This window comes from Canis lupus, chromosome 3 (assembly GCF_048164855.1).
Source record: "Canis lupus baileyi chromosome 3, mCanLup2.hap1, whole genome shotgun sequence".
NCBI classification, from domain to species: Eukaryota; Metazoa; Chordata; class Mammalia; order Carnivora; family Canidae; genus Canis; species Canis lupus.
This window is the reverse complement of record NC_132840.1, coordinates 73,332,434-73,356,790: the sequence shown is the minus strand read 5'-3', so window position 1 is coordinate 73,356,790 and position 24,357 is coordinate 73,332,434. Positions and strand designations below refer to the sequence as shown.

General features: G+C 49.5%; 1 protein-coding gene across 2 annotated transcripts in view; it reads left to right on the top strand.

Annotated features, from left to right (window-relative positions):
• Nucleotides 1-24,357, top strand: part of FXYD6 (FXYD domain containing ion transport regulator 6) — a 30,924-nt gene that overhangs the window by 4,867 nt on the left and 1,700 nt on the right. Inside the window, exons 2-7 of one of the 2 annotated variants that reach the window (XM_072822200.1) lie at nt 20,339-20,401; nt 20,943-20,978; nt 21,098-21,172; nt 21,862-21,898; nt 22,703-22,752; nt 23,272-23,322. In XM_072822200.1, coding sequence (XP_072678301.1) covers nt 20,344-20,401; nt 20,943-20,978; nt 21,098-21,172; nt 21,862-21,898; nt 22,703-22,752; nt 23,272-23,300 — 285 coding nt within the window. In that variant the 5' untranslated portion in view covers nt 20,339-20,343 and the 3' untranslated portion in view covers nt 23,301-23,322. Of the gene's footprint in view, nt 1-20,338; nt 20,402-20,939; nt 20,979-21,097; nt 21,173-21,861; nt 21,899-22,702; nt 22,753-23,271; nt 23,323-24,357 lie in introns of both variants that reach the window. The other variant, XM_072822199.1, reaches the window with a different exon arrangement.

Below are 24,357 nucleotides of genomic sequence, written 5' to 3'. Positions count from 1 at the left end.
CCTGGTCTGCTGAGTACATGGCCTACCGTGCATGCATTTTAGCTATGTCTGTACGTGCCTTCTCCCCTCCACCTTCCTGACCTCTTCAAACTTTATTTATTTTTTAAAAGATTTTGTTTATTTATTCATGAGAGACACACAGAGAGAGGCAGAAACATAGGCAGACACCCTGTGGGGAGCCTGATGCAGGATTCGATCCCAGGACCCCGGGATAATGACCGGAGCCAAAGGCAGACGCTCAACCACTGAGTCACTCAGGCGCCCTTTCCTGACCTCTGCAAAGGCAAGCCCTGTCCCCCACTCAGTGCCTGGCATGGCACTGGACACAGGGAGAAAGTCCAGTGAGCATGTGGGAACTGAACATATGGGAAAAAGTCCTCACCCACTAGGAGGTGTTGAAAACCCACTGGTCCCTCAGAGCTGTCTCCCTACCCATTGCCCATACCCAGGTACACACCACACAGTCCTAAGGTGAACCTTCCTTTATGCCCGTGCATCCTCTCAGTGTGCTCAGTTCCTTTGGTAGAGTCCAGAAAACAAGGATTTGACCCCCATCTGAGCTCTGGAGGCTTCTAAAGGTCTGGGTCTAAAGTCGGTGGAGGGAAGCTGTTTCCTCCTAGTGTTTTGGTGGGTGGGACTTGACAAAGCCCCAGAGAGCAGAAATGAGGCAGTGGAAGAGAGGGGCTCGAGAGAGGTTTTTAATTCCTTGCATTTAATAAAATGCATAAAATTCTACACAGATGCTCAGGTTGTTCTGAGCTGGATTGAATTATAACTACAAGGGATAATGATACCGACCATCCATTCACTGAGTCAGTGACCTTTATTGAGCAGCTACGGTGCTAAGTGCTAGAGCTTCAGAAATGCCTAGCATGTGCCTCTGCCCCCAAGGGGTTCATCGTCTGATGGGGGAGACACGCTAGTGATGGCAGTACAGAATGTGGGAAGAGGTGGGGGCCTTGGCTCAGTGGGAACAGGGGAAGGAGGGCATGTGGCAGGAGGGAAGGGACAGTGTGTTTCTTGAAATGGAGGCAAACAAGGTTGGGTAAAACCTCCAGCCTTGCGTATACGCCCACGTTCACCCTCTGGAGTTAGGACCAGTTTCCAGGTATGCAGGCCCACGGATTGGGGTCTGTCCCCATGCCACTGCTACTCTGAAGCCAGACAATGTGAATATATGCAGAGTACTCTGTAGGCTCAAACACTCAGGCCAGGGCTGTGCTCTCCAGGAGCTGGGCTGGGGGGGTAGAGAAGCACAAGGGGACTGGCCAAGCAGCCTGGTACTGTGGTCTGACTATGGGCAGGGTGACGTGGGCCTGGCCCCAGGCCTCTGGCCCTGGCAGCCGCTCTGAGTTTCTGTTTCAGCCTCTGCGACGGCTTGTCTGGCCTCTCTTGAATGGGCCTTTGTCGGGAGGCATGTGGAGGAGGTGATCCCACTGCTGGCCTGACTCACTCACGTCTGCGCAGCCTGCTGGGGCTCTGGCCCGGGGCTTCTGTGCAGTGCTGCCCACTCCAGATTCCCGGGAACTGGATGAAGTTCCCCTGAGGGAGGGGCCCAGGCCCCTGTGCTTGCACTCAGCAGGCTGGAGTCCTGCTGTCTGACTCACTCTGAGCAACCTCATTGGCCTGTGCTGGGCTGGCCACACAGTATCTGCTCTATGCACCTGCCTCTGAGGGCTGTCCGGAGCAGCCCATGGGGTAAGGGCTGGCATGGCACTCTGAAGACTCACGACTGGCAGTGACCGGGTGTGGGGAGGGGGCGCAGGGAACAGCAGGGCACTGTGCTCCCACTGGTGGATCTTTCCAGAGAAATTCTTAGAAACCAGGCCTGTGTTTGTGATTTGTGAACTCTTTGTATCCCTTTCTAAGGAATATTAGGCCTTATTTCCTCTTCTGGTTAGTTCTTTTCTTCCTTTGACCATGTTCTCTGCCCCAGAAGGAACTCCACGTTAGAGATAAGATGCCCCTGGGTTAAAATAATTTATCTCTACATAATAAAGGAGCTTTGTCCTGGATTGGGTCTGGGCTCTAGAGAAACAGCTTCAAGGCTTGGGGACCTGTGGGTGCACCGTCCTCCATGAGTGAAGGATGTCAGGGGCAGACCCAGAGATGGAGCCATGTGGGGAGGCCCACAGTGCGATGAGAGGGACCCAATAGGAACCACCCTGGGAGGGGTCAGTATAATGATGGTCTGGGCCCAGGGCCTTGCCATGCTGGTAGGCTATCCAGCTGCCTTGAGGCAGTACAGGGAATTCAGTAAAGTGTCACAGCCACTGTCAGCCCCTTGGGCCTCCTACAGCGTCACTGTCCTCTGCTCTCTCTTCCATCCCAGGCTTTGAATCCTCTCTGTTCATCAGCTGCTCTTTGGAACTTTGTAAGGGGGCCAAACATTTCAAGTTGGGTTATTAAACAGAATAATTGATATTTAATGTTAATTTGAGGGGCACTTAAAATGCAAATCAAGGGAACAGGTTGCATTTTCCTCTGGAGGCCACAGATCCATCAGTGACCTCTGGTTGGACCCAAAGCACTTGTTTTAAACGCAGCTGTAAAAGCCTTTGCTGGATTTTGGCTCTGTGATTCTGAACCATAAAAGCCTGACTGCTATTACAGGAGCATCAGACACCATGAACAGGGCACAGGGCTCCACACTGCTTTGCCAGGAAGGTGAACAGATGTGGGAGTGATGGGAGGGGGTTGGAGGCTGTTTTGTTTTTAACTGAACTTAAAATTCTGTATTATTATTTTTTAAATATTTTTTTTATTCATGAGAGACACACAGAGAGAGGCAGAGACACAGGCAGAGAGAGAAGCAGGTTCATGATGGAGACTCGATCCCAGGACCCTGGGGTCATGACCTGAGCCGAAAGCAGACACTCAACCACTGAGCCACCCAGGTGTCCCTTGCGTTATTTTTTTTTTTTTTTAACAGATTTTATTTTATTTTTTGAACAGGGTCCGGGTTAGGGTTACTGAACAATGACAGATTTACTGAAAAATCAAGCAGATAGTACAGAGAGATCCAATATAATCCCCCCTGCACACAGTTTCCCCAAGTTTTAACATCTTATGTTAGTGTGGTATATTTGTCACAATCGAGGAATCAACACTGATACGTTACTATTAACTACAGTCCATACTTCATTCAGATTTCTTCGGTTTTTACCTAATGTCCCTCTTCTGCTCCAGGAGCACCACGCCCCGCAGAGTTGTTCTGTCTCCTTAGGCTCCTCTTGGCTCTGACAGCTTCTCAGACCTGCCTGGTTTTTTATGACCTTGACAGTTTGGGGGAGGAGGCTCACGTCGATTGCAGGATACCCCTGTCTGATGTTTTTCTCGTGACTCGACTGAGCTTATCGATTTGGGGGAGGAAAATCACAGGGGTGAGATGCTACTTTGATCGCATCACGTCACCATCAAGGGCACGTACTATCAGCGTGAATCATCATTGTTGATGTTCCCCCACACGCACCCCCCAGCACAATTCCAGGGCCTGCTGATTAGAGCTGGGCTCTTTCAGACATCAGTCTGTCAGCTAGCCCTTGCTCGCTGTCCCACCTCAGCTCTTGCAAGTCATGGGGTAGCACAGAGGCTTTTCAGCCCTGAGAGCTTCATTAAGGAGAGCATAAAACAGCAAGTGCCATGTGCCAAAGCAGTGCTGATGACAGGCAATAGGTGCTCGCTGAGTCTGAGGAAAGATGAAGACAGCCAGTCCATAGGCCGGGGTGGTAGTTGGACCAGGACAACTTTCTCAACTTTGGCTGTGCATTGGTGGAGGCATTCTAAGTGGTGGGAACAGAATATACAGAGGCGTGGAGATCAATGCATGCTTGGCAGGAGACAGGAATCGACTATCTTAGCTGAAAGCATGGAAGAAAATACTGGAAGGGAAGAAAAGGCCTAGACCTAGAGATATTTATGTGCCACAATAAAAAGTTTCTATTTTTAAAAAAATGGATGGGATACTAGGGCACCGTGAATGCGTTTGAGTTTGAGAGGGAAGTAATCAGAATGCCAATTAGATAACTCAGGCAGTAGTCAGTCTGTCTGGGACAAACGGACAGGAGGGGGTTGAAGGTGAGGGCAGCTGTTGCAATGTGAGGCAAGCTGCTGCAGCCACCAGGGAAGTGGCAGTGAAGGTTCTGGAGTGGAGCGAGCCATTGGAAGAAAAGGCCAGATCAGAGAGATACTGCGGGAGTCAGCATGGCTGGGACTCTGCCGAAGATAGAGTGTGCAGGCTGGGAGGCAGGGAGGCTGGGAGGCTGGGAGGAAACCTGTGGACGGGGTTAGACGGTAAGCTCCTGGAGGGGGACTGTGTCATTCTAGTACCCTCAGTGATAGTTCTCGGCCGTCAATAAAGGTTCATTAACTTGACTCCTAGAAGGGTACTAGTGCCACTCCTTCCAAAGTTACACCTTGGAAGGTGCAACATTACCTTTCTGTGCTCCATCTACATGCAGGCAGATCTGAGCTGTCTGGAGAGCAGTCTGATTTCAAAGCTCCAGTGACAGTGTCAGTGACCATTGGGATGGGAAGTTATTTACCTCTGAAAAGAAGCATTTGGTGAAATTAAAACATCTTCCCTTGGGAGAATGTTGTGGGTGGGGGTCTGATTTGGAGTGGAACTGGTCTTCAGTTCTATACCCTGATCTGATTCTGAGCCACACCGGAAAAAAGCAGGGTTGGCAGCTGGGCAGCCCCCTCTGAAAGGCTGCCAGGGGCCGGGCTGGTAGTTCTGTGGGCTTCCCGAAGCTCCAATGAACAGGATCACCTACAACTGGCTGGGTACACTGTCCTGCTGTGGCATAAATGCTCTGGTGTTCTGCAGGGCAGAACAGGGTGCCCAGCAGCTGTCAAGAGGGGCGGAGGCTGAGGAGGGAGACCAGGGTGCCTCAGCTGGGATGGGGCAGAGGTGTGAGCCGCTGGGTTCCAGCGCTGGCTGACGGGCCAGGCCTCCCCTCTCCTCCCAAGGGGCTGCCCAGGCAGTATTGGGCAGAGTTGGGCAAACAAGAATGACATCGTGCATGCTGAAGTTAGACAGACCTAGCTAACTTTATTTGGGTTATTCTCATCCTGGTTTTTCCCTTGGGTCAAGGTCAGAACACTCCCATCAAAAGAGCCCACCTTGGACTTGGGTCAAGGTCAGCACTTTCATTTCCCTGAGTGCCCCTGCATTGCCACAGCGGCCAAGGGAGCATCCAGAAAGAGTGGAAGGGCATGGTTGGCATTTGGCCCCCACAGAGTTAGGAGCCGTTGCCTGCGATGCCACTGTTTGCTGTGGGTTGTGGGCAAGTCACTTGACTGTGGGCCTTGCCGCTTCGGATCTGTAAAATGGCAGGTACCCAACATCACATGTGGTGGTGATATTCCTGTGAGCTAGTGCTTGTGAAGATGTCTGGCAAGTAGGCTGTCTTACAAATGGTCAGCGTTATGGACACCACCATTTCCACCTCCTGCCCCTACAGCCCCCAGGGCAGGGATCAGGAGCGGGGAGGGGGGAACACACAAAATACAGTTGCTCCCCTTTCCTCTTACAGCAGCCACAGGTACACTCGGGGGTCCAGGGAGGAAGAGTCTCTGTCCTGGTATATCTTGTCCTGGTGTCCCCTAAACCCAAGAGGTGGGACGGTTAGGGCTGCCTTAGGCATGGTACCCCGGTTCTGCAGACATCTGCATGACCCTGCCTGTGAGTCTCAGGGCCCAGCCCTCCCTGGAGGACACACTGAAGGGGCTTCTCGTGGAGACAGTGGCTTCTCCCAGAAGGACTTTGGCTTCAAAAAAAGACTGGGCATCGGGGCGGGTTGCTGGGTATCTCCAGGGCTGGGCCTCAGGCTCCCGTACCCTGTCCAGCGGAGAGCACGTGCCTTCAGTTGGGCAGCAGCCCTGTAGCCGGGGGGCTCCAGATGCTTTCCCCTGGAGCAGCAGCTGTCTGTTGACCTTCCCCCTCCGCCCTGCCCCCCCCCAACCCTCCCCTCCACCATAGTGCATTTTCCTTTCTCTGCTCTTTGGAGCATCTGCAGGACTAGGGCCTGCAGGGGGAGGGTGGAGGCCCCCTAGGGCCTTACAGGGAGGACAGCAGCTCGGAGGCTTGTTCACGGTTTCTCCAGAGCAGACCCTCTGGTCTCTCAGTCGTCCCCACCTCTCTGCTTTGCCACCTGTGTTGCCTCTTCTCCTTCCCTCTCATTTCTATCTCTGCAGGGATTCTGGCCCCAGACAGACCTCGGATCATCATGTGGCCTCTTTGTCCACCCTGTGTCAGCCTCTCCTGTATACTTCCCTTTGGGCACATGCCCTTTTCACTTTCTCTTCCTCTAGGATTTCCTTCCTCTTCTGGTACCTCAGGCCTTCTGTGTATCTTGCTGCCGTGTCTCTGGATGTGGGCTGTCCCGTTGTGGACAGCATGTCACCAGCTCCGGCTGCCCTGGTGACACCTGCTCTCCCCATGCCACTTGGCTGTGACCCTGGGTGACAGTGGAGGTTTCTCTTGGGGCAGGACAAGGCAGTGGCTCGGGGGGGGGGGGGGGGGGACTTTTGAGCCCGTCCAGCCCTGCTCTGACTGTGTCTGCTGCAGGCCGAGGCCCCTCCCCACCAGTCAGGAGGACGCTAGAGCCTTCCGGAGCTTGGAGGAAGAAAGCAGGGGAGGGAGAAGAAGGGATCAGGGCTCTTCCCCCGGGTTCCAGCTCCTTCTCTTTTTCTCTTCTCCATTTTCCGTGAGAACGTAGAAGAGCATGGAGGGGGAGCTGAGGGAAGAGTCGGGGAGTGATCACAGTCATAATGCTGGTGCTTAAAGAATAGTCCTGTTTGCCCGGCACAGAGCTCAGCTCCAACATGACAGCTCTTTTTGTGGCAAAGAGCAGAAACCCAGCTCCATCCTGGTTGGACAAGGCAGGTATCATAGTCAGAGCTGGACTGCGGAATGGGCAGCGCTAGTGTGGGAGCTGTGGGCCAGAGCACACCCAGCCCCAGCCCGTTCCCTGTCCCTTCTCTGCACACCTCTCTCCCCACCAGCTCTTCCCCTGTGGGCTGCTGTCTGACACCCCCACAGCCTCCCTGACCCCCACACCTCACAGCTTGGCAGCCTTGACCCTTCCTCCCTTGGTTCTCATGATATGACAGCCCCTGGGGGAACAATGAGGTCTTGGACCCATTCCTTTTAGCCAGGAGATCTATAGGGTTGGAGTGGGGGAGGAGCCCTCCCCCCTCCAAAAGGAGATGCCCTTCTCAGAAGGGAAGGCTCTGGGCAGGCCAGCAATAATTGCCCATGCACAAAAGTGATTTCTTCTCATCCTCACAGCTCCTGAGATGCAAGGTGTTATTCTTATTCTACATTTCAGATGCAAAGGCTCCAAGAGGTAGAGTCACTTGCGCAAGGCCACAAAACCACTGAGTGGCAGGGTAGTAGAGTGGTTCAGAGCAAGGACTCTGGAGCCTGATTGTTCGGGTTTAAATCCAGGCTCTGCTACTTCCCAGCTCCAGGACTTTGGGCAAAGTACTTCACTTTCCTGGCCTCAGTTTCTCCATCTGTCTAATGGGGATGATTGTCATCATAGCCACTTTCTAGAACCGCTGTAAGGGTTAAATGAGTTAGTATATTTAAACCACCAAGAACAGTTCTTGGCATGACACAAATGCACCCTAATCAGCTGTGCAATTCTGTAATCTGTTAAAAAAAAATCACCCTCCTGAGTAAACAGCTCTCTATCCAACAAGGGACTATAAATTCTCTCTCAAGGGTGAGCTGGCAGGCACTGTATATTCACTGTATGAATATGTATGAAGCTAGAGATGCTGGGGAGCTTGGTTGGTGATGTTCACTCAGAGGCAGGAGCGCCCTCTCTTGTGGCCCTCTGTGCAGAGCTCGGCCCATTAGACTGGGGTAGGAGCGAGGAACAGGGTAGGAGCTGCCTGGGGAGCAGGCCCCCTGTCCTCGGGCAGCCCCAGTATGGGTGGCCCACCCAGAGGATGTGAGTCCTCCCCTGTGATGAGTCCCAGGCTCCCAGCGGGAAGCCTACCCATCCTCCACCAGCAGGGAGGCCCACAAAACTGGGTTAAAGTCTAGAATCCAGCTGTCACCTGCCAGGGGACTGCACTTTCTCCACCTTGATTTCTTTGCCTTTAAAATGGGTTCGATGGTGGTGCATCGAACCTACTTCATAGGCTATTTATTGTGATTATTACCAGCTCTTGTACCAGTTCAGGCGCCCAGACTGGGCTTCAGATATGGGCTTCCTGTCTCAGACTCTTTAGTTTTCATGTTTCCTTCCATGGAGTTTATAGGACTCCTTTGTTCCATGCAGACCTGTGTCCCCCGCCCCAAACCCCCAATTGCCAGCACCTTGCTCATTCCTACCACCAAGTTCACTGCTTCCCACCACCTAGGAGACTCCCCTGTCTTTCCTCCACCTTCCCCTTCGCACTCTCGTCAAGGCTGTGCTCCAGGAAGTGCACAGCGTTAGTGGGGACTGGGCTTTGTGGGAGCTGCAAGGAGCCCCAGCGCTGAACATCTCTCCTCAGGAGCTTCGTGGGTGCCCCTCAGCTCCGGGGCACCCAGCTCATGTGCATGGACCCGGGGCAGAGGCATACTGGCCTGGGGGTGGGAGGTGGGCAGCGCTGCCCAGAGGCGTTCAGTCAGCGAGGCTGCAGCTACATCTCAAAGCCCAGATGAGGAAGGGGAATTCTAGGCAGCTTCCCGGGGCCAAAGATGATCAGGAGTCTGGCCTGTATTTTACAGAAACAGATAACGAAGCTCGTGGCCTTGGGCCACTGTGGTTGGGGAGCTCCGGGGTCAGAGTTCAGGGCATCCATTTGGGGGTTTGAGACCACAGTGTGGTCCTGGCCTTCCAGGTCACTGGTCAAACACCACATCCTGAAAAGGGGCAAACACCACATCCTGGAAGCAGCCGAGGTGCAGAGGAGCCGGAGTGCTGGGCTCAGCAGGGAGTGTGGCAAAGTGCCTTCTGAGCTCTTCCAGACACAGCTGTCAAGTAGATGGTTCCCGTCCTTTTGTTCTCCGCTTTCTCTTTATTCTCGAACATAAAGCCGCAAGAGAGCATTAGGCTACAGCACCCAAGATGGGAAGCAGAAAGGTGATGAGCAGTTCAGACAGGAAAGGGCCTCTGGTGAGAGCGAATGCCGAGGATGTCTGGTTGCCCTGGCGTGGATGGGGAAGAGGGGGGCATTGGCTGTGGAAACGGGGTACCAGAGAAGATCAAGAATATTCTAACCTTTCCAGCTGAGGCATTATCACACCTAAATTGTCATAACGGTACAGCACATTCCAAAGCCAAACCCCGGGTTTGGACAATATCTACTGCCTTGTGCAGGCCACTCCCCCAGCATGTGTACCCGAGAAGTACTGGTCCCACCTGTGAGGTGCACGCATGGCCCTTTCACAGAGTCCCAGGCTAAGGAGGCCTGAGAAGCCTGCGGGGGCCAGTCCCCCATCTCCAAAAAGCTCTTGACACAAATAGATCAGATAGTCTCATCTGTTTTCCTGCCGGACAGTAAGACTTGCCAATCAACATCTTAGGCACATGAAGAACCCACCTCTGTGTCAGTAAATCAGACCAATTTGTTGGTGATGTTTCTTAGTCCTTAGCTGGCCTTGGACTATTCAGATCTAGGCCACCTGCACCAAGCTCAGGCACACGGCATGGCCAGGATCATTGGAAAGGACTTTCTGTTTTTTTCGTTGTTTTTTTTTCTTCTAATTTTTTTCCCCTCCTGTTTTTTTTCCCTCCTGTTGAGAGACTAAGGGTTGGGCTTCAAGCCTTCTGTAGGTCCTCTCTGGATCAATGCCATTGCTCACCGTCCAGAAGCCACCACTGTCCCCCTGAATGTCTCTGGTCAAATGTGGTCTTCCATTGGAGAGCTCAGGAGCCTGTCAGGGGCTTCCCTCCTACCCTCCTCTCTTGGCCCTGGTGGCCCCCATCCCTGCTGGTGCCCTCTCTTCTTCTCTGCCACCCTCATGGCCTCCTGTCCCTCAACCCTGGCCTGCCCAGGTCCCAGTCCCAGCACACCAGAGCCCGAGACTGGAGCCGCCAACAGCTGTGTGGCCTGCCTGGCTGCGTGAGTCGGCTGCATCACTGCTCTGTTGGGGCCTCAGTCTCCTCAAATAAAAACTAAGAGCTTTCATCTCCATCGTTCTAACCCTGGCGTGCTGCGATGCTGGCTCCATCTGGTAAACCTCACATCTTGGGTTTTATCCTATTTATACACAGTGCAGCCTTCTTTTACCAGGTTTCTTTGTTGCAAATTTGGATACATCACAGGCTAAATTATATGCAGTAACAGTCCAGGATAGCCAGTTAGCCTAAACAATGGGGCCCAGGCATTCTGTGACCCTGTGACCCCATCAGAGGGTCCCTTCCAGCATGTCCTGTCTGGGTGGGGGGAGGAGCTCATCTTTATTGGGGGGGATCCTGCCGGGATCCTGCCAGGACCCATGCCTTGGTGGTCCCTCTGGGCATGTTTTCATGGGCTGAGTCTGAAAGAAGGCAAACAGGTGAGATGCTCGGGATGGACGGGGTGCAAGGCTTTAGGGGTGGAGGGACGGAGGGATGAGCGTGAGCTAATCAAGTCTCACTGTAATTTGGAGCCTGTGCACTTTAGAGGGAGGTTGTTTTGGAGTTATTTTCACAATAGAACCGGGTATACTGCTCTACCTCACTGCTGCATGGAATCAAAACTAATAGAGCATGTTGCTATATCATCAACTAGTGGCTGCTTTTTCTGAGCAGCTTTTACCCAGCAATTATGTGAAATTATGTGACTCAGAATGGAAAGATAATCGCCAGAGAAACTCTTCTGATTGCTTTCTCCGGCACATGCAGAGAGCGACTGCAAAAGGCAGGAAGGCCAGGGAACAACACTGACATGGAAGGGCTGCTGCCACCTGAAATGCCAGCCGTTGACCAGTGTGGACAGAACAGAACAGGAGGGGGAAGGGAAACGAGTGAAAACCTGAATTCTTTTTCATGAGATGCTACAGAGGGAGCAGAATGTGGCTGGTCCCATTTTCCAGCTGGGAAGGGGAGTCTAAAGGGTCTAGAAATTCAGAGCTGGGGAGCGGCAGAAAGAGGAGGCATCGGAGTCTCCTGGTGATGATGTTTCCCAAACCCCAGGCCCTGAGAGCCACATTCGTAGGCACCGCCCCCCCCAAACACACACAGAGGCCCGGGGCCTCCCATGCATGTGGAGGCTAGTGTGGCCACCTGAGCCCCTTCTCCCAGAGATCCTCCCTCTTCTCTTCCATCTACTCCTTAGACTCTGTAGCCTGGAAGGGAGACTTGACACTTCTACGCTCAGCACCCACCCGTAGCCAGCCCCAGGCAGCTCTGCTTCCTTTCTGGGAGAGAGAAATGTGTGGTAACTGGGAGGACTGGGGAGGGCGTGGGCCATGAGGGGCGGTTGTGTGGGAGGGCAGGGAGGCCCAGACTGGGTTTCTTGGTCCAGCAGTGAGAGAAGGACATTGTGTGCCTTTTCAGAGGCTCCGTATGTGTGTTTGGCCACTTGACTCCGGGGCAATGCCAGTGGTACCAATGAGACTTTCAAAAATGGGTGTAGGGGCCAAGAGGCAGCCTGAGAAGGCCTGTGCTGAGGTGTGGCCGGTGTAGGCCAGGCTTGGGCAGCAGCTTGGAAGAGCAGGGAGTTGGTCACTTTCCAGATCTGTAACAGTATTTCTTTGAGCTCACTGTAACTTGATCAGAAATGCTTTCCTCAGAACACAAAGACAGGTCTTTACTCTTCAGCTTGGCATTCGAGATCCTCTACCATCTGACTTATCAGAATTCTCACCATCTACCGCCCATGCTCTACTCAACAGGGTTGTTCACTGTTTGGAAGGTTGCTTACTCTAGAAATGGCAAATACTTGGCAGGTTGCTGGCCCAGCCCTCTCCAGTGCCAGGCAGGCATGACTAAGGGATGAGGCCCTCTCTCTCGATGGACCTCATCCAGAGCCCTTCTGAGGTAGCTGCTTTGGGTAGCCACCATTGAAAGAAGTGCCTTGAGGATCAACTGGAACTGGACTTGAACTGAGTACTGTTTGTTATCCCTGCCTCCCATTTTCCCTTCTCAGTGCATCAGTTCATGCTATGTCCTCTGCCAGAATGCCCTTAGTTTCTCTCTTCCTGCCCCGTCCATCAAAATCCAATCCTCCTTTCACTGCTGAAATGTCAGCTCCTCCGTGAGAATGCCCCTGGTTCCCTTGTGAATTGCCTGTTGTCCCCTTCCCTGCCCCGATGGACTCTCCCTTGTAGTCTCTACCTCTGCCTCTCATAAAGCTCTCATCACTCTTGCTGAGGTGCCAGAGCATAGGCTGCCAAACCCTGCCAATCCTTGGAAGCTGAGGCTATGTCTTGTTTGTCTATTTATCTCTTGCAGAGCCCAGAACAGTATGGCCCTTTCTAGGATTCAGTGTGTGTTTGTAGGATGGACTTGAATCTGAGCAGCTGTGGAGGGGATTTGGGGAGTTGATGGAAAGGTATGGCAGGGACTAGTGTGCTGGAATCCTTGACGTGTCTTTCCTGCTCCCAGGAGGGGCCAAAAACCCTTCTCCTGGCTAGCAGCCAGTACCAGCTGCTGTCCCAACCAAGAGGGAGGGCATTACACTGAGGCTAGAATATGAGAAGGCAGGTCAGAATTATTGAGATCACCTTCCAATCTGTCCACAGAAAGGTGAAATGAAAACATTGCAGATAAACAAAATAACTGAATTTGTAACCAATAGAGCTTCATTAAAGAAAATTCTAAAAAGATGTTCTTGAGGATCAAAGAAAATGTCTGGATGGATGGCTAGGATTCAAAAAGAATCATGAAGACATCGGCTAGTAAATACATTGTATTAGTTATCTCCTGCGGCATAACAAACGAGCCCCAAACAATAGCATTAGTTATCTTGTAAGGTTTCCAAGGCTAGGAATGAGGCAGCAGCTTGGCTGTGTGGTTCTGCTCTGAGTCATTAACGAGGCTGCAGTCAGGCTGTCAGCCAGGGGGGCAATCATGTGGAAGCTTGGAGGATCTGCCTCCAAGCTCACTTACGTGGTTTGTGGCAGGTGTACTTCCCTGAACTGAGGCCCTCTGTTTTCTGCCACGTGGGCCTCTCCACAGGGATGCCTGAATATCCTTAAGACATGGCAGGTGATTTTTCCCTAAGAGCAAGCAATGAGAGAGAGAGAGAGAGAGAGAGAGAAAGAGAGAAAGAGAGAGAAAGCCATGGTGCCTTTTGTAATCTACTATTGGGAATGACACGTTAATTCCACTGTGTTTTATTGGCCACACAGTGCAGTGTAGAAGGGAACTCTACAAGGCTGTCAATTCCAGGGGGTACTGGAGACCAACACACACGTAAATCAAAACAAACGTGTTTCCATGAAACATAAATACTAATATCTATGTCCTAGAATTAAAAAAAGAACTGAAAGCTTTACAATAATAGCATATATGTTAGGGGGGAGGTGGTTTGTATTTTTGTATTTTTCAGGAACGGTATTATACCTAGTAAGTATGATACCTTTTAACGTTAGACTTTTACAGTCTTTGTTAACTCAAATACTGTCTTAGTCTCCTTGGGCAGCTATAATACAGGATCATAGACTAGGTGACTGACTCAATAATAGAGGTTTATTTCTCACAGTTCTAGAGGCTGTAAATTCAAGGTCAAGGTGTGCTGGCAAATTTAGTGTCTGATGAGAGCCTTCCTCCTGAGTCACAGATGGCCATCTTCTCACTGAGGCCTCACTTAGTGGGAGAGGCGAGAGAGTTCTCTTTTATAAGGGCACCCATACTGTTCGTGAGGGCTCTCCCTCAGGACCTAATCACCTCTCAAAGGCCCATCTCTAAATATGTCACATTGAGAATTAGGTTCCAGTACATGAATTTGGGGTACACAAACAGTCCAAAGCAAACACACGTGGTAAAGTTCCAAAGCTCACTATTAAGACTAGCAATAGCATGTATAATTGCTCAACCAGTAGAGGGAGACAGTGAATAAGAAGAAAAAAAATAGTCAAAAATAAGAAAAAAAAAAAGTCAAAAGAGAAACAAGTCAGACCAAATATATCAGTCAATAGTCATAATAAAGTTAAATGGGATAAAATTGGCAGTTAACAGAAATTATCAGGTGGATTTCTTTTTTGGAATTTTTTTTAAATGTAGGTTTTTGCCATTTATAAGTTGATAAAATGCACATATAATATATAAGGACACAGGAAGGTAGAAAGTGAAATAGAATTTAAGACAGAGAGAGGATCACTATATAATCCTAAAGGATCCAACTCACAGGCCAATATAAGAATTTTAAACTTTCTTTTAGAATATTGTAAGAAACACAGTGATAAATATGTAAATCCTTCCTCATAGAGGTAGCTTTTAAAGCACCTACCTTAATTTTTGATAGGCCCAACAGTCAAAAAAGAATAAGAAAATATATAGAAATATAAATAACACAGTTAATAATCTTAATTTGTTGGGCACACAGAACTTTCTTCCCAAGAATCAAGGAATTCACAGTCTTCTAATAATTGAAATATAATTTTTAAAATAACTAACCATAAATAGGTCAGTAAATTTTGAGGTATCTGTATCCTCAGACCATGTTTTCTGACCACAGTGCACATCAGTTAGAAGTCGATTACAAAGGTAAATTTTAAAAATCACTATACTTTTGGACATTTAACACACATGGCTTCATAATTCTTGGTAAGAAATCATGGTACAGGGGATCCTTGGGTGGCTCAGTGGTCAGGATCGAGTCCCGCATTCAGGCTCCCTGCATGGAGCCTACTTTTCCCTCTGCCCGTGTCTCTGCCTCTTTTTCTCTCTGTGTCTCTCATGAATAAATAAAATCTTAAAAAAAAAAAAAAAAAAGGAAGAAATCATGGTGCAAATTTAAAGTACTAAAAACTAAACAATAATCCAAAACCACATTTCAAAGCTCGTATGTTGGGGTGAAAGTGGCATTTAGAGGATTATAGTCTTTGATGCTGATATTAGAGAAGAAAGGCTAATTATTAATGAACCAAGTATCCATCATAAGAAGATAAATATAAAGAAAGAATAATAGGATAAAGTCAAAGAACACATAAGGGCAGAATGAAGGACAATTTAAAACACAGTAAAGGGGATCAGCAAAACCAAGAGCCGGTTCTTGAAAAGACATGAAATAGGTGAACATCTGGTAAAGGTGAAGAAAAAAGAGCGCCATCACAAATAAACAATGTTAGGAATGCAAAAATGAGAAATAACCACAGATCCAACAGAAATGAGTGGTTTCTTTCATTTCTTTTCTTTTTTTAAGATTTCATCTATTTATTCACGAGAGACACAGAGAGAGAGAGAGAGAGGCAGAGACACAGGCAGAGGGAGAAGCAGGCTCCATGCAGGGAGCCTGATGTGGGACTCGATCCCTGGTCTCCAGATCACACCCGGGGCTGAAGGTGGAGCTAAACCGCTGAGCCACCCGGCTGCCCAAATGAGTGGTTTCTAAAGATACATAGAAAATACTATAAACAACTTTATGGCAATAAATTTGAAAACAGAAAAGAGCACATTGCTATAAAAAATTATACTCATTAAATATGTACAAGAAGAAGAGAAATCTGAAGAATGTCATGGCCATTAATGAATTGGAAAAGCAATCGAAAATCCCCCCACAAAGAAAAGACTAAGATGATTTTATCATTTAGTTCTACCAGACAGTCAAAGAACAGATTATCTCAGTCTTCTGTAAACTCTTCCAGGGAATAACAAGAGAGGAAATACTTGCTCTGTGAGGCCAGGACTACCACGTTACCAGGCAAGGTCAACACAATAAAATAAAAATTGCAGCCCAATTTTACTCATGCACATAAGTGCAAAAATCCTAAACAAAATACCAGCAAACCAAATCCATCTATTTACTAAGAAGACAATGTATTGGTCTTATCCCACCAATGCAAGGATGATTTGACATTAGATGACCCATGCACATAATTTATTTCATTGATAAAGGTAAAAACTATAGATATAGAACACTCATTCATAATTAATGTAAAACAAAAACATCTTGGAGAACCAGGATTAGAGGGGGGATTTTTAAAACATTAGAAGAAATCTATTTAAAATCAGTAATTCCCTTCTTTTTATGGCTGAACAATATTTCATTGTATATATGCCACATTTTCTTTATCATTCCTCACCATGCACACAAAAGATAATTATGTGAGGTGATGGAGGTGTTAACTGATCTTATTGTGGCAATATTTTGCAGACTAAACGTGCATCAGATAAATCATCACACCTTAAACAATACAATGTTAGATGTCATATCACAGTAAAGCTGAAAAAAATTAAAAATAAACACACATAAAAATGAAATACAAGTAAAAAATAAAACCAGTAATAAGACTGCATGTATGTGAGTGTGTGTGTCCAGTATTACTGCTTCTATTCTACATTTTACTGCAAGGCCTAGCAGGACAGAAGAAATGAAAATCAACAGTGTAAGCATTGGCAAAGAAGAAACAGCACTGTGTCATTTGCAGATGATATGTCAGAGAAAACCCAAAGGAATCTATAGGTAAATTATTAGAAATAATAAGAGTTTAGTGAGATTATTGGATTTAAGATCAATATGCACAAATCAATTACCTTTCTCTACACCAGGAAAAATTAGAAAACACACACAAGAGATAGCATTTAAAATAACAATAAGAAGTAAAAGGCACCTAGGAATAAGTCTAGTAGAAGATGTGCAAGACCTATATGAAAGCATTTATAAAACTGTTATAGGACATTAAAAAGGACATAAACCAATGAAAAGACTCAAGATTACAGGAATACTGGTTCTCCCCAGGTGGTTCTACACATAGATCCATTGATGTTGCAATGAGAACTCCAACAGTTTTAGATAAATTTGACAGTCTGATTCTAAAATTTATATGTAAATTTTAGACCAAATATAGACCTGAGGGAAAAGGGGAAGAGGAAGAGAGGAAAGAGGAAAATGAAGAGGGGAATTTCTTTTACCACATGGGAAGATTGCTATCAGGTTGTAACAATTAGGCATGGATTCTGATGCAGGAACATATTGACCAATAGGTCAAAAGAGAAGTCGCAGAAATAGAAACACCTGAGTAGAAACCAGGTATATGACGAAAGTGGCATTACATCTCAGGAGGAAAGGTGGGGGACGGGTTGCCAACAAATAGTGCCAGGACGACTGCTTGTCAGTATGGGAAAAAAGTAAAAATTAGATCCCTATCTCAAGCTTTACATGAACACCAATTCTGGGTGGAATAAAGATTTAAATGTAAAAGACAAAGCTACAAAATGTCCAGAAGAAAATTCTTCCTGACTCAGGCTGACAGTATCTTCAACAAGACCCAAAAAATCATCACATTCAATTACATTAGAATTAAGACATTCTGTTCATTGAAAGCAACAAAAGATGAAAAGACAAGCCACTAATTGGGAAGAGACATTTGCAGTACTTAATGACAAAGATTTCGAATCCAGAATACTAAATGAATAATACTAATAATGGCAACCCACTTGAAAAATGAACCAAAGACATGAAAGACACATCACTGCTGAAGGAACAGGAATGGCAAAGAAACAGAAGCCCAAGTCCATTACTGAGTGATCAAATTAAGACCATACTTTGCACCTGTAGATTGGCGGAAAGTATGCAGTCTGGCAATATCGAGGCTTGATAGGGATGCAGAGTAACAGGGACAGTCATGCAACTGGTAGGATGTGGAAACGGGCATGTGGGAAAACAATTTGCAAGTATTCTGTAAGGTTGATGATTTGCATACCATACCACCCAATGACCTCACTCCTAGACCTGTCTCTAGAACATACATTTTCCTACTGCAGAGTGACCCACTCATGGGCCTAGCCTTTTTATTTTAAAAAGGGAAACTATAGAAAATATCAGAGGTTGTCATTCATTTTAAGTATTATTTTGCAATGTTGTCCCAGGTATATATGAATATATATTTGCACTGAGTTCCAGCGTAAAAAGTATTTCATATGACAATGATGGCAAAAAATGTGAAAAACAGTGTCTTGCGTGTGTGCCCTGGGCAGTGTGCAGAGAAATGTTCACAGCTGTGTTATTTACAACCACGCAAAATGGGAAAACCAAAAAAGATAATCAAGTGGCAGAGCATGGACAGGATAATTAACCCACATAGTGGGATACCACACAACCTCAGAAGTGAACGAGCTAGGGTCACGTGTCGTGATGGATGAATCTTAGGAACATAATGTTGAACAAAAAAAGCCAGTCCCGGAAGACTGTAAACAACATAATATCACAATTACAAGGCTCAAAAGAGCTCCACTAAACACTCGTATTAATATCTGTGCGATAAATAGATTTTTAAGAAGAAGAGCAGGAGAGATAGCCAGACAATCAAAGTTCTGAAACCAGCCACGACATCCATGGACCTTGAAAACATGATGCTAAGTGGAAGAAGCCATATACCAAAGGCTACAGATTGTACGATTCTTCTACATGAAGTGTCTGGAATAGGCGAATCCACAGAGAGAGAGGGGGGAGATGATGGTTGTCAGGGGCCAGGGGGTGGAGAGAACAGAACAGGAGCAACTGCTGATGGGGACAGGGTTGCTTTCTGGGGTGATGAACACGTTATGGAATCAGTGCTGATGGCTGCACAGTTTTCTGAATGTACTAAAAAGCACTGGATTGTACACTTTTAAGTGAGTTTCATGGTATGTGAATTATATCTTAATCTAAAAACGTCTTTGAGTAGGGTGCCTGGGTGGCTCAGTCAGTGATGCATCCGACCTTGGTTTCGGCTCAGGTCATGATCTCAGGGTCCTGGATGGAGCCCTGCCTTGCCAGGCTCCGTACTCAGTGGGGTCTCCTGGAGATTCTCCCTCTGCCTCTGCCCCTCCTCCCGCTCACATGCATTCTTTTTCTCAAATAAATAAATAAATCTTTTTTAAAAATGCCTTTGAAGAAGAACAAGCCAATGATGACAAATGTATGGGTACTTGTTGTCCAGGATACTGATCACCTGTGGGAGTGAGGCAGAGGGAGGGGGGATGGGTTGGAAGAAAGTACAGGTAAATGCAGCAGGTGTTTGTAAAGGTCTAGTTCTTAAATTACCGGTGTTCGTCTTACTGAGCTTCATTATACGCGTGTGCTACATGCACTTTTATAGATACAGAACATATAAAATTGAAAAGAATTGCAAATCTTAGATGAATGGCATTAGAAGCAAATTACTGCCTTTTGGTAAACACTTCCTGGGAGGCTTTCTCTCATGGGCCCCGCGGAGCTGGATGCAGTTGTTCTGACCTCTGGTGGCTGAGAGGTGAAGGGCAGCTGGGGCTGCTTGCTTGCGGCCTGAGAGGCAATGGGGGTGATCCCTCGGAGCCAGCATGGTCCTGGCCACTCGATACCAGTCCAGGGTGCAGGCCACTGCCAGGCTCACCCCCATAAAGGGTGGACAGCCTTGTGCTTTTCTAGTTTGGGCTTTTCTCCCCACTTTTCCTTGCTGGCTCATCACCACACTTGTGTAAGCCCAGGAGTGAGGTGTGTGTCATGGCACTGAACTCTGTCCCTGGAAGGGACCAGCTGGCCACCTTCCACCTCTGTCCAGAGGACCCATCCTGGGGACCCTGGCCCCAAAGACAGGGGCTTGATGAGCTCACGAGGGCATCAAAGCACCTTTGTTTGACCAAACCGCCTTCCTGGAGGAGTATTAACTCCATGAAACCTGTGGGAAGCATCGACTCGGGCACTTTAGAAGTGAGGGTGTCGGGCATCTCGGGGTTTACCACATGGAGACCAGTGAACAGCAAGCCTCCCCAGCCCCGTGTGGCTGGCTGGGCTAGAGAGGCATTCACTTACCTGCCCCATTCAGTCTCATCAAACGTGGGGAACCTGGCCGGGAAGTCCCAAACCTCTTAGTGACCTGGAGGTGGCCTCAAGAGGAGGGCGCAGCAGAGGGTCATTACCAAAGCCCTGGGGGCTTTCTGGCTTGGGCATGGGAGAGGCAGCGTGGGCTCTCAAGGAGGGCTCCCCAAGGCTCTGCTGCTCACTGTCCTGCGTGTCCAGCTCAGGCAGGCTCTTCCCCTACAGGATGGGTCAGTCCCTGCGCCTACCGATTGCATTGATTCTGTTGTAGGAATTGAATTAATGCAGGCAGAGCTCTCCTTAAGAGTTGGGCAAACGGCAGCTGCTTCTGCTCTATCACTTTCATGGTGTTGAGGGTGCTCAACGTAGACCTGGGAACCCCACTCAGAGCCCCCTAATCAGGCTGAGGGTTGGGGTGGGGAGTCCCCCATGCAGAGAATGACTTCTCCTCCTCCTCCGTCCGCAGACACCATGGAGGTGGCACTGATCTTTCTGTGCAGCATGCTGGCTCCCACCGTCCTGGCCAGTGGTAAGTCCCCCTCCAGGTCCCGACCCTGTGAGACTATAGGGCCAGGCAAGGGGGCTCTCAAAATCTACATGTCTGATCAGTGACGGCCCGTCCCCGCTTTAGTCAGCAGAGAAGGTGCTGGAAGGCAGCAGGTGTTCTCCGAGCCGCCTCCAGCCTGCCCACCCCTCCCCACAGAGCCCAGCAGGCTTTACCGTCAGTCCTCAAGCCTTCCAGGTCTCTGTAGACTGTCGGTCTGAACCTCAGGAGCCCACTCTAGAACCTGACCTTGGTCTCTGTTTCCCTGGCTGTTAACAAGAGGGTAACAGCCCCTGCCTCGCAAAGGATGTGGATGTGCTGTGGAGGCAGACTCACACTGGGGTTCTGAGCCGAACCCCCCTCGACTCTCAGGCTGGCCCACCCTTCTCTGCCTCCCCAGGCACCTGTATGGTGCTTCCCAGGAGTCCCTTTGTGAGAAATGAGGCCTGGGGGGCTTGGGCGGTATTCGGGAACCAGAGGTATAAGTGTCTTTCTCTTGCCCACACTTGTTTCTTTTTTTCAGCAGCTGAGCAGGAGAATGAGAAGGACCCTTTCCATTATGGTGAGCTTGATGGGAACCCTGGGTGGGGAAGGGGAGGTATAGCCCCACCCGGGGGAGGGCAAGCCATGCTCTTCCCCACCTTCCTCTCATTCCATGTCTCACTCTTGCTCCTTTGATAGACTATCAGACGCTGAGGATTGGGGGCCTGGTGTTTGCCGTGGTGCTCTTCTCGGTGGGGATTCTCCTTATCCTGAGTAAGTTCGTTCCCTGTTTGCTCTGGAAGGGTGTTGTCTGAGGCTGCTAAGCAGGTAGAGAATGGTGTCAGAGCCAGGCCACACCCTCACCTGGACAGAGAAGAGGCTGTCCATCCTCCCTGGTATCTCTAGGACCTAATATACAGCCTGGGGCACATAGTAAGTGCTCAGTAAAACAGTGAAGAATGAGCAAAATAAATGCTTGATGAAAACAAACGGAATAGGAAGGGGCAGGGTGGCTCTCCTGGGGCTGTGTCCAGGAGGCATAGGTGGGGCAGGGTCCACAGGAGTTAGAGGCTGTCCCCAGAGTGCTCCGGAGGATGTGCCCTGCATTTGTTTTTCCCACATGAGCCTGGGCTGCATGGAGCCCTGTGCACTTGCCTGATTGAGTCGACTCAATCAGTGGCAGGGTAGTCAATTGAAGCCACTGAATCGTTGAACCTTGACCTCAGAAGAACCCTACTCCAAGGATTGCTGCACGTTGCTGTGTTTTTTATGTAGTCCTATGTGGCAGCCCTGCTCTGGTCAAGCCAGGAGCGTGACCTTGGGCTCAAGCCGGGAGCATGACCTTGGGCTCAAGCCGGGAGCATGACCTTGGGCTCAAGAAGCATGACCTTGGGCTCACAGCGGGAGCATGGCCTTAAGCTCGAGCTGGGAGCATGACCTTGGGTGGTTTCTTTGCTTTTTAGGTCGCAGATGCAAGTGCAGTTTCAATCAGAAGCCCCGGTAAGGATGCCGTGTCTGTGGACATCTGGGGTGAAACTAGGAAGGGACAGGGAGGGCCCCCTGGTGTGTGAGCCCAAATGAGCGTTCTTTTGACTTCTTAGAAAGAGGCCTTGTGTGTGTGTGTGTGTGTGTGTGTGTGTGTGTGTGTGTGGAGAGCAGAGGAGAAGCTTTGAGCACTGCCAGGCATGTTCTGGGGCAAAGTAAATCTCAAACTGTTGAGGCGAGCCCCTCCTCTCTTCTGATGTATATTAGGGAGGGGAGGTAGGCAAGAAGGTGCTGGATGCTCGTCTGGAGGCCCTGGAGACAGTTGGGCTTGGGAGGAGGGATGCAGAGGGCCTCAGAGCCTCTCAGGAGGTCTACATCCTTTCTATAGGACCTGTGTCACTGCCCCTGCTTGTTACCTGCTCATGGAGCTCTTCGGCTGAGTAGAAGCTTGGGCTCCCTGTCATTCATCCCCTCCCTTAAAGAATGTACCCCATTAGTCCACTACAAAAACCAGGGGTAGCACTGGACCTCCGAAGTCCAAAGTCTGGCAGGACACAACCCAAGCCCTGAGGCGGCCTTTGGCCACTCCTTCCCAGCACTTAGTTGTCTCCAGAGCCAACACTGAAGGTTCCTGTGAGTTCCCGACACCGCATCCTTCAACCCCAGCTTCTACCCCCTGCCCCACGCACCCCCAGGTGGAGAGTGCACCCGCCCTCCAGTGACTCAGTGGGGACCCATGCAGTCTGTCGCGTGGCAGCAAGGAGACTGGGCTTGCTGTGCAGACCTCTGACGGAAGGGCTGTGTCTCTTGTTCTTGCAGGGCTCCAGGGGATGAGGAGGCCCAGGTGGAGAACCTCATCACTGCAAATGGTAATGTGACCACCAGCCCCGGGGGATAGAAGTCACTGCGGAGGGTCCTCGGACATCCAGGGAAGGGTGGTCATCGGGCACCACGGTCTCCCTAGGGCAAAGCAGACGTGCTCCCATGTCTGTGCCGTAAAAGGGGCCTCCAGGGCCTCTGCTCTGCGTGGCTCCCTCACCTCCCCCAGACAGGCTTCCTTCTCCCTACTGACAGCCACTGTTCAGAGGGCATCCACTTTGTGTTGGGCACGGTACCAGGGGCCTTCATGTGATTAGACCTCACTGTCAGCATTTTATCACCAAGGGACTCAGAAAAGCTAAGGAATGTACCAGACTCTTAGAATCAGCAAGTAGCAGGGTGAGGATTTGCACCTGGGTCTGTCTGACTCAGAATCCTGCCAAGTTGCCTCTTGGCTGTATGGTCCAGACTCTCCCCTGGTGTCGGGCACGGGCACAGCTGCCTGCAGGAGGGTGGCCTGCTGGGGTGAGGGGCCCATTCACTGCAACCCATTCAATTTTTTTTTCTAGCAACGGAGCCCCAGAAAGCAGAGAACTGAAGTGTAGCCCTCGGGTAGGAAGGTAAGATTCTGTCTCTGTGTCTTTTTCTGGTCCCATCACTGTTCATTCCCCAGAGAAGAAGTATGGGGCCAGCTGGTGCGGCGGGCACCGCTTTTATTATGAGCCACGCTCTGAGAGCAGTAAGACAGGTGGAAACATCTGAGATGCACCACACATGCGCAGTAAACAGTTGGAAAATCAGGCTTCTGCACAACCCAGTGGTCAAGTGCATGGGGTGTTATTTTAGCTGCCACTTGGGTAGGACTTGGGAGAGAAGTATGGTTCGTGAAATACCCCTAATATCAGAGCAGCATGAAGATAATGGCTTTTAGTGATGATTCAGAAGGTATCTTAGGGTGACTTGAAAAAAAATTAACATTGCATAATGAAACTTTCTGTGTCTACAGAAAATCGAGGAGAAGAGTGGGTTACCCGCCCCCCCCAACCTGCATCATCCATGCACAGCCTTCAGAGGCATTGTGTTTAGTATTTGCTTCCGTTGATTGTTGTAGGGACACAGAAGAGTAATAACTGAAGCGCTTTAGTTTGCAAAATATTGCCACACGCAGACTTGGTTTATGATGTACCTAGAACATACTGGGGCCGGGGGGTGCGAGGGGGGCAGTCCACTCATGTCTGCCTTGCATAAGGCATGATAGACAGGTCTACAATTTTATCCTAAATTGTCAGTGAAGAGATTTCTCGTGCAGAAATGCCCGGTACACCACGAGCTTTTACTGTGATGGCGATAACACGGTGGACTTGGGTAGCATGTGAATTTTTTCCTAGGTGCTTTGATGCCCTCGTGACAGCCCCGTGGGTGAGCAGAACAGGGCTCGTTATGTCCATCTTCCAGATGGGGCTCGGAAAGGTCAGGGATTGCCTACGTGCGAGGTGGCCATCGATGCCAATCTGGGGGGCAGGTGGCCAGGCTGGCGGCTTGGTGTTCTGTCCATTTGTGGCAGCCAGCAGGGCCCATCTTGGGCGTGGGGAGCGGGGGGGGGGGGCGCTCCAGGGAGGGAGGTGTGAGCTAGCAGCTGTCGTGTCTTGGCTTTA